We start from the raw sequence: 13,999 nt of genomic DNA, 5'->3' as shown, positions 1-13,999 counted from the left end.
CTACTTAACATTAACGTGATACAGTAGTCAGCCACCAATTGTACGAGTTCTCCCACTTAAAAAGGTGAGAGCCTGTAATTTTCATCACACTATGAGAGACAAAATGAGAAAAACATCCAAATCACATTTTCTGATTTTTGAAGAATTTGTTGGTAAATTATGGTGTAAACTAAATATTAGGTTAATAAGAAAAATTAAACTCAGTACTTGGTTATATACCCATTGTTGGCATTGACAGCAGTCAAATGTTTTCTCCAAGTCTTCACAAGGTTTTCCCAAACTGTTGCTGGTATTTTGGTCCATTCCTCCATGCAGATCTCCTCTAGAGCAGTGATGTTTTGGGGCTGTCAGCATGTCTCTGAACACCTCAGAATTCATTGGGCTGCTTCTGTCCTGTGTCACGTCATCAATAAACACTAGTGTCCCAGTGCCACTAGCAGCCATGCACGCCCAGACCATCACACTGCCTCCACCGTGTTTTACTGATGATGTAGTGTGCTTTGGATCAGGAGCTTCTCCACGCCTTCTCCATACTTTTCTCTTGGCATCATTCTGGTAGAGGTTGATTTTGGTTTCATCTGTCCAAAGAATGTTTTTCCAGAACTGTGCTGGCTTTTTAAGATGCTTTTTAGCAAAGTCCAATCTAGCCTTCCTATTCTTGAGGCTTATGAGTGGCTTGCATCTTGCAGTGTAGCCTCTGGATCTACTTTCATGCAGTCTTCTTTTGATGGTAGACTTGGATATTGATCCGCCTACCTCCTGGAGAGTGTTGTTCACTTGGTTGGCTGTTGTGAACGGGTTCCTCTTCACCATGGAAATGATTCTGTCATCATCCACCACTGTTGTCTTCCGTGGACGTCCAGGTCTTTTTGCTTTCCTGAGTTCACCAGTGCTTTCTATCTTTCTCAGGATGGACCACACTGTTGATTTAGCCACTCCTAATACTGTAGCAATTTCTGGCATGTTTTTTCTGTTTTCTCAGCTTAATGATGGCTCCTTTCACCTGCATGGAGAGCTCCTTTGACTGCATGTTGTCTGTTCACAGCAAAATCTTCAAAATGCAAGCACGAGTCCTCTAATCAACTCCATGGTGGTATTCCAGGAAACATGTTTAAACTAGCCTGACTTTAATCCTGAATTCTGGCTGAAATCCGCCTGAACTTGCTTACTCTGGGTATGTCGGTTCCAAATGACCGGATGTGAGTTAGCGTAATTACGCTCCACTTGGTAACCCTGGGTTAATGCACGTGCACAGCAGGTACATAAAGACATTCTCAATGGATCGCCGATTTCTGGGGTCACCATGGAAACGCATGGAGAAAAGAAGAGAGCGCAATTCTTTAGTGAGACGGAGTTGGAGATTTTAATGACGGCGTATGAAGATTATACGTCCATCAAAAAGTAATACGGCTCCATCGTCAGCAAAAGAAAGAGATTCTGCTTGGAGAAAAAGAACGGACAAAGTAAACACAAGAGTTTCTGATCTTATTTTCATTGTGACGCATTGTGCTACATAAACTCATCGTCTCCCTCCCTCTCACTCATGGTGCAGAAAGAATTAAACACAACAGGACAAAATAACTGGGCAAAACACAGTAAAACAGCTAAACAACTAAACACATTTGGTCAAAAACCCACACTTAAACCCAAATCCGTCCAGACAGGCAAAGGGAATGGTATCCCACAATTCCTTGCGGTGCCGATCTAACAGCAGCACCAAAGTTACACCTACTTAATTGAATTTATTGGAATGAAAGTAAAATAAATGTCTGATGACTACGTGTTATTTTTAAGATGACTGAACTCAAAAAAATTATTTATCTTGACTGAAGCAAATAATTAAGTTAGATTAAAGTAAAAAGTTTAATTTTCCAACATCCATACGTGTTCTTATCACCCTCTCACGGTGGAAAAAGTATTATCTGAGCTTCTTCATCCACTAAATTATCTTCAAATGGACACGCCATGCTGCTTCACCTCTCTGAAAACAAACTAACCTTCAACTAAACCTGCTCCAGACCAGGTTATGGTCAGAGCATGAGTTGCCATGGCAACTTGACATACCCTGAAACATACCTCTGTTTTTGGAACCGAAAGCGGTGGTTGTACACTTCCTTAGACTCAAACTTACTGTGGGAGCTAGCATCACCTGTTTTCTGGAATACCCCCCTGGCCTTTTCTCTGCTTCACTCATAATCACATAAACAATGGAACTGCCCACACCTACCCATGCAATAGCATGGAAGCCAATTGTCCAATTACTTACAAGCCCATGAAATGAAGGGATTGTGTTTAAAAAATGCTTTAGTTTTTCACATTTTTCTGCAATCTTGTGAAGCCTCATTGGGGTTCTTGTAAAGGCCTGTTCACACCGGGATGAATTTCGCCCGCGATTTTTGCCGACATTTAACGCCTCGTGACTAAACAAAGGGCACCAATGTGAGTGTGCACACCGACGCGAAAAAATGCCACGCGTCAAAGCGTCACTTTTTAAAAAACGCCTCGGGTTCGTTTTTTGGTTCGACGCGCCGCGTCGAAAACTAGACGACCAATGAGAACAGCGCTTTTGCACACGTGTCTTGGGCCTCTGAAGTTACAGTAAAACACAACTTGGGGGCGCTCAAACCTCAAACTGCCTTTCATACCAGCGAAGAAGATAGACGCCAAGTAGCGTCTACACAGCCACAAAGAAATAATGACGGACATTCTAAAATATCCCCAAACCAAGAACCAGTTGGAGCTACTGGTGCTTGAAATATTCATGTTTTCTTTGTATGATTCTGACAAGCGCGTAAATACTTGCTCTCTTCTTCTGAGTGAAAAGCGACTTTAACAAGCGTAAAGTTGCGCAGCGCCACCTTGTGTACAGGAGTATTTCTGTTTACATTAAGCGCCATCTAATGTCAGGGAATGAAATTGCATGTTTGCTCGGCTCATCGTCAGCGAAAATCGCCTGGGTGTGAACACAAAAAACGCTGGCGAATAACGCCTGGCGAATATTCGTCCCGGTGTGTACGGGCCTTAATTGTGCCGGAAAAATTAACCACTCATTCAAGGCTTCGAAACCACACAGAACAGCGGCATCTGGTGGAGGACTGGTTGTATTTTGACATATGTTTCAACAAAGCTCCTTGTAACACTTCAATGTGGAAATGATGATAAAAAAATGTAAAACAACACAACATGTGACGTTTTATGTGAGAAGTGCTTGACACAGCAAATTACACATCACACGAAGAAAAAATAAACGCAAAAATTAGATGTATAGTGCTAGACTGGAACCTAAGACCTCTGGATTTTAGTACCACTGACAATTCCACTGAGCTATCTCTATTCGCAAGAAATTGACATGCCATTATAAATTAATTGTAGTGTTTTTTTCATACACAACGTTCATAGTGTATTGTTTTATTAGGAGAAACAGAGGTGAAATGATCCTGAGTCACAGTACGTTTTTTACCAGGAGCCATGGTAAAGTGCAATGAACTGACGCTGATTCCAATACAGGGGAAACAATGGAACTGGTCGGGAAACGTTCAGGATTCATTTCGCATTTCTAGAGAATAGCGCGCCCAACTGTTCAAAACACAGGTGACATCTGAAGCGTGCTTCGACCAAACGAAGCATTTGGCGCGTCATACGTCATCCACCACGTGATCTGTGCTAGTTGACACACGCCCCGAAACATTGTGCCGAAACACTCCGAACACACACCGAAGCGTCTGTGTCAAACGGGCCATCCCTACTGTAACTTATAAAACTTAAATTAATTGATTCCATTGGTAACAATTAATTGAGTTAAATTTATTCAACCTAATTTTTTTACGTCTATCCAACTCAACAATTGTTTATACAACTTTAAATATTTATCTAACTAAATGTTATATTACTCCAATTCAGTTAAATGTTTTTCCATCTTAATCATTCTACTTCTTGAACTCTCATATGTCTGAGTTTGAGCCTGCAGATATTGTCCATAATTCTGCAGCAAGGTTTTTAACCAGTACCAGTAAACCGACTCACATAACTACTCTCTTGTCTGCTTTACAGTGGCTGCCTATCAAGTGTCAAATTGATTTTAAAAAGTTACTTGGAGTTTTCAGAGGGTTGTGTGGAAAGCCACATCATACAACTCTGACCTTTTAACCTCCTATTATTATTATTATTAATCTTATTATTATTCATTTTGAATGAATGAATGAATGTTATTATAATTATTGTAATTGTTGTTCTTATTGACTCTGTGTTTAGGTTTGATTTTATGCTGTCTTTTTCGGAAGCCCTTTGTAATTCTTTCTTGGAAAAGTGCTATAGAAATAAAGATATTCTATTCTGTTGTATTCTATTCTATTCTAAATAAATGAAAAACTGTGCCCCCCCTCCCTGATTTGCAAAAATGCAATGTGTTCTTTGTTCATTTTAAATCTTCTTAGTATCTCTAACTGTTTAAATTTGATGTAAAATGTTAAATGACGCCTCCTTTTTTTATTATGGCCATGAAACAAACCCTGAGCGGTCCTTGTTTTTCATTGTGATGCAGGACAGATTGCAGCCTGAAGGGGGCAGTAGAGCGCCGCCGTGCTGCGTTGGCAGTCAGCTCCGGAGAAGAAGAACCCCCGAACTCGGGAACTCGGTTGGTGTCAGCATCGTTATGTTGTGATTGTGGTTTCGATGCGGGAGGAAATCCTAACTCCGAGGATCCGTCCTGTTCGCAAACGGAGCCCCTAAGATGGCAGGCGAGGAGGAGAGGGGGGTGGTTCGAGTCAAAGTCAGGGTAAGCTGCGCGCGCGGCCGGCGCGGGGGACAAACAAAGACCCGCTGCTCCTTTTGTTCATTTTCAGGCTGTTTGTCCCGAAAGCTGCTGGTCGCTGATGATCGATCGGCTGCTCGCGTTGATCGACTCATGCAGTCCTCTTGTTGATCAACCAGCTGTACCTCACAGGAGCGCGCTGACGTCACCCTGGAAAGGCAGGCGCGCTCGTGTTGTTGACGCGGGTGCGGGCTTTAGGCTGGTGGTCAGTCTGTCAGCTTCTCAGGTGTACAGAGTTCCAGCAGGAGCATCGTTTTTATAAACTGATCACGAAATGAATGAATGTTGATACTGTCCATAAAATCCAAGTCTCCTCTAGAGCGGTTGTTGTGCTGAAAGGCATTCTGGGAGTTTTCATTGAAGCTAGAACAAGGGTTTGCCTTTCTTTAACCAATGATATCAACATTTGTTTAAATCCTCCAACGGAAATGTTTTTTTCTGTGTGTTCATGTGGTATTTTCTCATGATGGAAGACATGTATAAAAACATTTAACATTAAATATGCGTTTCTTTATTCTAATCGCTGTCAATCAGGAGCAGAGTGGACCACGAGCTCCCTGCTCTGCTCTATTCTGATCATCCACCGTCAGACAAATAGATCCATATTCGTCTTTGTTTTCCTCTGAGCTGGAATCTGGATCTGAACTGTTCGGATGGATGGATCTGATATTGCTCACCGTTTTCGATGCACCACTTATGTTAGGTTGTTGGTTCGTTTGTGGGAGTTTTGACTGCTGGAACAACAAAAGAGGCAGAGATGGATTTCATTTACTCTGAACCTCCTTTTCCTGCATAGATGAATGCAGGTTGATACTAAGTAAAATGCCTCGGTCAAAAAAAAGAAAGATTCAAACTGCAGATTTAAATGAGACAGAGTGATGAAGTGAGGTTTGATTCTTTCAGAAGTGTGACGGGGCTCTTCCTGTGGAGTTTCGCTCGTTTGCTGTGGATCCTCAGATCACATCTCTGGAGGTCCTGCAGCACATCCTGATCCGGGCCTTCGACCTGAACGGGTTAGAACTGTCCACCTCTCTTCCTGTCAGAGCTTCCCTTAGCGAATGACGATACACTGATGGGCATTTTTCCTTTTTTCCGTGTCTGAAACCAGGAGGCGGAACTTTAACATCAGTTACCTGTGTCGGGATCGCAGCAGTGCTGAAATGTACCTGTCCTTGCTGTCTGACTGGGATCTGGATGTTGCCTTTCTCAGTGCCGCCAAACCGTTTCTGGAGCTCAAGATGGATGTGAAGCCCTCAGAGGACAGTAAGAACAGCGTCCCTTCTTTAATGCAAACAGCTGGCAGTAGAAGCTCCTCCAGCTGTGAGGCAGAGTGGACGTGTGACACGTGCAGAAACCGTTCATGAACATTGTTTTTCATGTCATTGCAGGTCCTGTGATGGAGGACTGGGACATCATAAGCCCCAAAGACGTGATCGGCTCTGAACAGCTTCTAGCAGAGAAAACGAGATCTCTGGCTTCTGCAGCTCTTCCCTTCACACAGTCTCTGCTCTCCCAGGTCCCCCCCCCCCGCCTTTCTTTATTCACAGCGGTTCACAAACGCGTGGACGGGGTGGGAGTGCAATGCCTCACAAAAATCACACTTCAGTTCATGATTTTAGTCACTCTTCAACTTTCAAAATCAGTAAAAAGAGAAAAAAACAGGACAAAATAACAAGGTGAAAGCGTAAATATACACCTATAATATATATATAAAAAACATTTACTCATGTCTTTGAAGTCGATATTCCTTCGTATAAAAAATGTCCACATATACAAAACAAAGTGCCGTATGGCTGCATATTGTGGGGGAAAAAATATATTTATAAAAGTAAGACAAATAAAGAATGCCAGAATTAGACAAATTCTTTCACTACTGCTGTAACCCCCCACCCCACTCACTGGAAACAGACGCAGCAGCCGGGGGGGGGGGGGGGGGGGGGGGGGGCAGCTCATACAATTCTGTTTTTACTGCCAGGATGTTGGTCAGGTTCAGGAGCTGCCTGTGTTTGATTTTTCATTTTCTACAAGTAACTTTAGGACTGGAAACCGAGCAAATGCAGCCTTTCTGTGTTTTCTTCTTGCTATTTAGCAGCCAGCAAATCTTTCAACTCAAAGCGCCGTGATGCTGTTTAACCTGCTTTCAGGTGGGACGCACCCTGTCCAAGGTCCAGCAGGCCTTCGCTTGGTCCTACGGGGAAGAGATCAAGCCTTTCAAGCCCCCCTTAAGTGACTCAGAGTTTCACAGTTACCTGAACGGACAGGGCCAGCTGACCCGGCCAGAGGAGCTCCGGCTGCGGATCTACCACGGGGGTGTGGAGCCCTCTCTGCGCAAGGTTTTCCTTCTGAGCTTTACCTGTCAGCTTTAACTCCTGAACAGAAATGAAGCTTTTTGCCAAGCAGGCGGATGCATCTTGCAGTTATTTCTAAAGCTCTGCCCTCTGTGTGTGGCGTTCTGGTTTAGTGAGAAGCCCCTCTCAGTATTTATGGACAGCTGAACCTCCTCGTAGCTCCGGACCAAACTTCCAGGAAGAAAACCCTGATGCATGTGTCTCTGAGAACACAGCAGCTCCGGTTTCCATCATTGAAGTAATGGCGTCTGTTTGCTGACAGGTGGTTTGGCGGTACCTTCTGAACGTTTACCCCGATGGGCTGACTGGACAAGAGAGAATGGACTACATGAAGAGGAAGACGAGGGAGTATGACCAGCTGAAGAGGGAATGGCCCGCTCGGGTCAGCCAAGACGACCTGGAGTTCATCCGCGGGAACGTTCTCAAGGACGTGCTGAGAACGGACCGAGCTCATGCGTACTATGCTGGCTCTGAAGACAGTCCACATCTGACGGCGCTCACGGACCTGCTCACCACGTACGCCATCACTCATCCTCAGGTGAGACTAAACCCCCCCCCAGGAGGATCCCCCGGGGGTCATGAAGTCTGAAAACGCAAGATTTCATTTCAGAAACGCAGTGTTTAACTGGACAGATGGTCTGTGATGTCATCTACAGGAAACATTAAGGTTTAAAGTGGGAGGGGCATGTTGACCATAGTTCACTCTGCTCCCCCTAAATTACCCACTGAGAAAGACAGGTGGACAGGCCAAAAAAAAGTCTGACGCTTTGCTGGGTTTGGTCTGGACTGAGTGACTCCTCCCCCCTGGCGTTCCAACAGGAAGTACCTGCTGGCTCCAAGAAGCCAAAATTCCTTAGACTTGTATAGAGACATAAACAGCTGTTACTAAGTCATTCTATTGGTCAAAAGAACCATTCTGGATCTGATATCTTTTTCTAATATCTTCTTGATGATCCTATTTTTTTCATAATATATTTTTTTCATAATATTTTGTGCACATCATTCAAGTTATAAACTGACCAATAAGATGCTTTAATAAAAGTAGGTGGAGCCTGATAAGCATCTCTCTTTCAATGGGAAGGGGTGTGGCCTTCTATCAAATCTCTCTACTGATTGGTGAGAGTTGTTGCCCTGATCCTTACTGACGTCGTCTGGCTCCAACATGGCGGTGGCCGTATCGCAAACTAAACAGACTTCATTTGGTTGGAGCTGGCAGTGAAACCATTTTTAATGGTTCCATCCAGCCATTGTCTGTACCCGCTCAGGGGGCGCCGAAGCCTGTCCCGGCGACCGTAGCGCGAAGGCGGGGTTCACCCTGGACAGGTGGGCATTTTCTATGGACCTTTTGGGTAAAGGCCCCTCACAGATTAATAACAGGAAACCAGCCTGTTTAGGACTTGGTCTCCACTGCCCTTACAGGTGGACACGGCAGTCTGCGGGTGAAAAAGGGTCAAACCTGCTGGTAGCCTGACATATCAAAGTCTTAGACGGTTCAATACAACAGACAGAAAATGTACATTCTTTCCGTGTGCATACTGTGGTCCACAGTGAACACTCAAACAACACACAAGGGGGAGGTTTGTTTGACTCAGGTGTCGTACTGATTTTTCATTTTCTAACTCCCCCCGAATCCTGCAGACTGTGCGAGGGTTAGATCTGTTCACACGAAGTGAGCTCCTTGGCTGCAGCCTGAATGTTAAAGCTGAGGGAATCAGACAGTGTGGTGTGTGTGGACATCCTGTGGGTCCTAACCAATCACCTGCACCCCCCCATGAGTGCAGCATCTGTGTGCAGTCAGTATGGAGCCAGGACTCGCACCTCACTGACGCCTAGAGTGTGACGTTTTGGCTGTGGCTGTATTTGGTTTTGTGTTGTTCTGTGTGTTTTATTTCTATCAGAGTGGACGTTGTTGTGTTTGTGGATCTTTGTGTGTCTGTCAGATTACTTTCAGGCGTGGCTCCCATTGGATCCAAACTGATGGAGGCAGCCTGGGAGGGGGGAGCTTTCACCTTCAAGTCATTGTTTGTTAGTTTTCTTGTAATAAATGTGTTTATTTCTGTATGGAGACAGTAGTTTTGTTATTAATTACAAGTTAGGACAGAAACATAACTTTGATGTTGTGCAGGTCCAGGTCCCCTAGGCATGAAAGGGTCGTAACCGTGAGGTCACCGTGCCACAGCATCACCCGTGAAGTGCATGTAACTTACAAACACTTGACAATGCTGTGCTCCCGTTAAGGTGCAGCTGCTCCTCTCTATGCCCCTCCTGGGAAAACCCAAACCCACAGCACCTGTGTGGGTCACCCCCCCCCCCCCCCCCCCCAAACACTTTTATGCGCCTGTGCAGTTTTCCCAGAGTTGACCGTTTGGTTCTGCTTTGTGTTTTCAGATCTCTTACTGTCAGGGCATGAGCGACATCGCGTCTCCCATCCTTGCTGTCATGGACAACGAAGCCCACGCCTTTATTTGCTTTTGTGGCATCATGAAGAGGCTGGAGGGAAACTTCCGCCCGGACGGCCAGCTCATGTCCATCAAGTTCCAGCACCTGAAGCTGCTCCTGCAGTATTCAGATCCAGAATTCTACTCGTACCTGGTTTCTCGAGGGGCTGATGACTTGTTCTTCTGCTACCGCTGGCTTCTGTTGGAGCTGAAACGAGAGTTTGCCTTTGATGATGCCTTGAGGATGCTGGAGGTCACGTGGAGCTCTCTGCCCCCGGATCCTCCGGAGACTGAGGTGGAGCTGGTGGGGCCACAGTTGGACTCCGGCAAAGGCGTGTCCTGCAGGGGCGAGGAGCGGGCGGTGGAGAACGGCCACGGAGACTATGCAGAGCAAAAGGAGGAGCAGCGAAAGCGTCACATGCTGAGGCCGTCACGGGAGGAAGCGCCTGAGAGCAACAGCGCCGTCACTGAAGAGATGGAGGCTGAGGGGACCGAGGAGGCCGAGGGGGAAGCTCCCATGGTCACGGGGGAACGGTCCGAGGTACGGAGTCCTCGCTGCGAGAGACAAGCCAGTTTTGGAGAGTTTAAATATTATTCAGCTCGAAATGAAGACAGTTTTGAAATGGAAGACTCTGAGGCGACGCAGGAAGCCGTCACGTCAGAGCCGGAAACAAACTCCTCCAGCCGCCAGTCCACTGTGGACAGCGAGGACGACCCAGGAGAAAAAGACCCCCTCATTAAAAATGGTGACTCCTCAGCCTCTCCCCACACTCGGGGCCTTTCTACGAGGAAAACTGAATCCTCTGTCGGTCAGACTTCAGCAGCTTCTCCAGACTCCGCCCACATCCTCAACGGAGGCGACGCCTTCCCAAGAACTGCACCCAGAGGGTCTGCTTCCTCCGCCCACGCGATGAGCCCCCCCACCACGAAAACACCCGTCACTTCTCCCTCTCACGCCCAAAGCCGGTCCTTGCTCTCCTCGCCCATTTTGTCCTTTGCCAGAAGCCCCTCCCTCTCTGGCGCCTCAGCCACCACACCCAGCGCCCTGAGAGCCGAGGCTGCCGGCTTCAAGCCATGCTGTCTGCCCCCCCCCCAGGAGTTTGGCAAAGGAAACCCCTTCATGTTGTTCCTGTGTCTGTCCATCCTGCTGGAGCACCGGGACCACATCATCAAGAACGCGTTGGACTACAACGAGCTGGCCATGCACTTTGACCGCCTGGTGCGGCGCCACAACCTGACCCGGGTTCTGCAGAGAGCCAAAGCCTTGTTTGCAGACTACCTTCAGAGTGAGGTGTGGGACTCAGAGGAGGGCGATGAAGTCAGCTCTGATTCCCCCACCACGGCGACGGCCCCCCAGCTCTCGCCCTCCTTGACCGTCCCTGCCCGCCCCATCTACAGTCCTCTAGCCTCCCCCCCATCATCCCCCAACTCCACCTACAACCTCGCCACCACCATTCCCTCGCCGTCGGCCCCGCTCTCCCCCACATCCTGAGTCCCTCTGGCTTTGACCCCATCCTGCTGGAGGAGCAGACGTGTCTTTCTCTGGACAGCCTCCCGCGTTGGAGCTGATCTTCTATGCCTGGTTGCATATATTCCCTCTGTGTCTTCTCCTGTCTGTCCTGGAAGGGGGCATTCAGCCGCTGACTTTGTGGAGGTACCTTCAGGGGTTCTCGAGGCCTGAAAATGGAAACTGGGTTGTTGCAGTTTGGCTGCGCTCTTCAAGAATCCCCGAAGCCCGACCCAGCGGATGCGTTGAGGCTCGCTGCTGACCAGCTCCTTCATGATCGACTGCTCGGTTCCTGTGAAGGGACTTTTCCACAAAGGTTCTGTTTTCTGTTGGACTGCAAACTCAGAGACGCTTTGACCAACGGTTTGAGTGTAGAGGACGGACTCAGCCACCGGAGACCTCTGCATCCGTTTTTAACTTTCCTTCTCCTGTCGGAGGAAAGATGCTTTTTAAAAGGTTTTTCCTTTTCTTTACGCTCAAATCTCTTGTTATGGTTGATGGCAGATTGGTGGAAGCAAACATGCTGCAGAACATTCTGTTCTCCAAAGCATCATGGAGTGTGCAGTCTGCTGCAGCATGCCGGGGCTGGGAATGGCTGTGTCTGTCCTTAACCTGCCTCCATTTCTACGCCCACAGCTCCGTTCCTCCTACACCTGGAATGGAGTCCATGTTCGTGTTGGTCACGTGATGAGCTTTGGTGTTGGGAAGGCGTGTGGAGCAGGAGAGGCCTGGAAGGAGTTGTGCTCTGCTGGTTCTGGGTTTGTGCAATTCTCCCAATGAGAAGTGACCTTTAGTTTGACACTTCCCATGCAAACATTGGTTTTTGCTTTGATTTGAAAGTTCTGCTGGCAGTTGGAGGTCAGGTGGAGCTGGTTTTGACCTGGTTCCAAAGGTTAAGGAGGTCAAGTGGATACTGGTTTCCCAGCAGAAGATGTGGATCGCAGTGCATGAATAGTTTTTACTGAGCAACACTCTGGTCTTCATTATCGGCTCACAGTGACCAGAAGGTCTTTGTGGTTTGGATCAGGGGCTTCTTTTGCTGAATCTTCTGAGCTTGAAGCATGGGTTCTAAATATGACGTTCTTTTATTCATATTGCTGTTCTCCAGAACGCCTTTTTGTTGCCCCGTTGGAAGGATTGGATGGTGGTGCTGTCTGACGGCCAATAACAGAACATTAGAAGTGCCTCCTGTGTTCAGTCGGCCTTGTTTGTGCTCTTACTGTGTCGTCTTGGCTCTGGCGTCTTCAGTACACGTGGAGGACGTGAAGCAGGTCCGACAGAGGATGCAGATCTACTCATGAAGGTGTTGGACCGGTTACGCCTCCAGGAAAACGATAGACTTTCAGGTTCAGAGGCTCCTTTATACAAAGCACATTACCTGGGTAAAGCAAAGTTGTAGTTATTTCCTTTTGAACGAGGAGATGTTGTGAGGATTTCAGGGTGTCTCTGGTTTTCCTGACCTGCTGCAGCGTGGAGGCTCGGTCAGCAGAGCCTCTCTGGATCCTTCTCTTTTGGCCTTTCCTCGGCCTCGAGGTTTTAAAGAAACATGAGGAAATCAATGTTGGTATTTCCCAAAAAACCTGCTGGTGCTCCGCCCAATCAGATCTATGAGACTAGATCCTTTTGACTTGGATGAGTTGATGAACCTTCCTGTGCGTGAGCTTACGCCACAGGCTCCTCCCCCTCCCTCACACTACTGTCCTCATGTGGGCGAGCAGCTGGATGGCAGTGACAGACTTATGCAAAGCCTGTAACCGGTCTAAATGATGATGTTTGTCTGCGTTTTGGGGGCGGGACAGTCTCCTGCTTCAGATGTTTGGCTGAACGGAGCTTAAAGCATCAAAGGGGCAGTGGGGGCTGAAGCTGCTGGAGTTCCTCTCATCTTACCATGGAGATGAATGTCGTCTGGATGGTCAGTGAGGGCAGGAGAGGACGCGTTTTAGGAGAGATCTGCTCCGGATTGGGATGGAAACGCGTTGATCCTCCTGCCTTATGCACATTTTTGATGAACGTCAGCAGAAGAGCATGTGCCTCCTTAACCTACAGCGACCCCTGCTGCCATCACTTCCTGACGGGTGTGATTCTGTTGAGGTGGTTCTGCCGGCTGCAGGAAACACCTGCCAAGGGTGCAGAGACGGTCAGGAGTCTCAAAGCATCTTCAGACGAATCTCACAGCAAACAGAGAAGTTCAAACTCTGTCACACTGTACTGACGGTCATCAGCCGAGCTAAAAGGCTGAGGAGCTTTTTTTGGGTCCGATGGGGATCGGTGCTGTGTGCACAGCTGTGAGGCGACTGGTGTTTGGCGTCCAACAGCTGTCTCTGGTCAGAATGGCGTCTGATGTTGGACTGCAAGGAAGCTGAGAGCTGTTTAATGCACCAGCATCATAAGTGCTACAGATACCTTCATGTGTTTGTGCATTTAAGCCACTGTGACACAATCAGAGAAGATGAGAGCCCGTTGTGCTTTCTCCCTCCATGTTTGGGGGTGACGGGGGCTCATGAACGCCTGGTCTGATGTGGGGGAGCAGAGCAACGAGTGCTTCTGCTGGTCATCACGTCCCGCCGTTGTTCTCGTCTCACATTGGGCTCATCCCACAGGGGTGGACCTCTGTTTTGGAAAGAACTGATGAGCTTCATGCAGAAGTCCAGCCGTCTTAGAATCTTCTTCTGCTTCTTTTTCAGCGTCATCATTCAGCAAATGAAGCGAAACGAACTGGAACATTCAGACCGAGAGAAGATGAACATGCTCGCCTCTTGAAACCATATGTGCACAATATTTCGAAATCATTTAACAATGTTCTTGATTGTTTATTGTATACAAATAAATTATAATTGATGACTGAACACAGATTTTTAGCAGATTTTTATTTTCCCTTTAAGCAGTCAGATTCTCA

General features: G+C 47.2%; 1 protein-coding gene across 1 annotated transcript; it reads left to right on the top strand.

The window, feature by feature from the left end:
• Positions 1–4,577: 4,577 nt before the first annotated feature.
• Positions 4,578–13,949, top strand: tbc1d25 (TBC1 domain family member 25). Its single transcript, XM_011472985.3, has 7 exons — positions 4,578–4,774; positions 5,714–5,823; positions 5,919–6,073; positions 6,199–6,326; positions 6,955–7,143; positions 7,421–7,696; positions 9,547–13,949. The coding sequence occupies exons 1-7, from the start codon at positions 4,730–4,732 to the stop codon at positions 11,086–11,088; spliced, it is 2,445 nt and encodes an 814-aa protein (XP_011471287.2). The 5' UTR covers positions 4,578–4,729; the 3' UTR covers positions 11,089–13,949.
• The last annotated feature ends 50 nt before the right edge of the window (positions 13,950–13,999 follow it).

The sequence above is a fragment of the Oryzias latipes genome, chromosome 7 (assembly GCF_002234675.1).
Source record: "Oryzias latipes chromosome 7, ASM223467v1".
Lineage (NCBI taxonomy): Eukaryota > Metazoa > Chordata > Actinopteri > Beloniformes > Adrianichthyidae > Oryzias > Oryzias latipes.
The sequence above is the reverse complement of the archived record's forward strand: the minus strand, read 5'-3'. Positions and strand labels throughout refer to the sequence as shown.

Excerpts from the sequence above, each read along its gene's own strand:
- tbc1d25 (XM_011472985.3), top strand. The coding sequence starts at position 4,730 with ATGGCAGGCGAGGAGGAGAGGGGGGTGGTTCGAGTCAAAGTCAGG. Across the intron at positions 5,824-5,918 it reads CGGGCCTTCGACCTGAACGG|GAGGCGGAACTTTAACATCA; the intron begins GTTAGAACTGTC and ends GTCTGAAACCAG. Across the intron at positions 7,697-9,546 it reads ACGCCATCACTCATCCTCAG|ATCTCTTACTGTCAGGGCAT; the intron begins GTGAGACTAAAC and ends TTGTGTTTTCAG.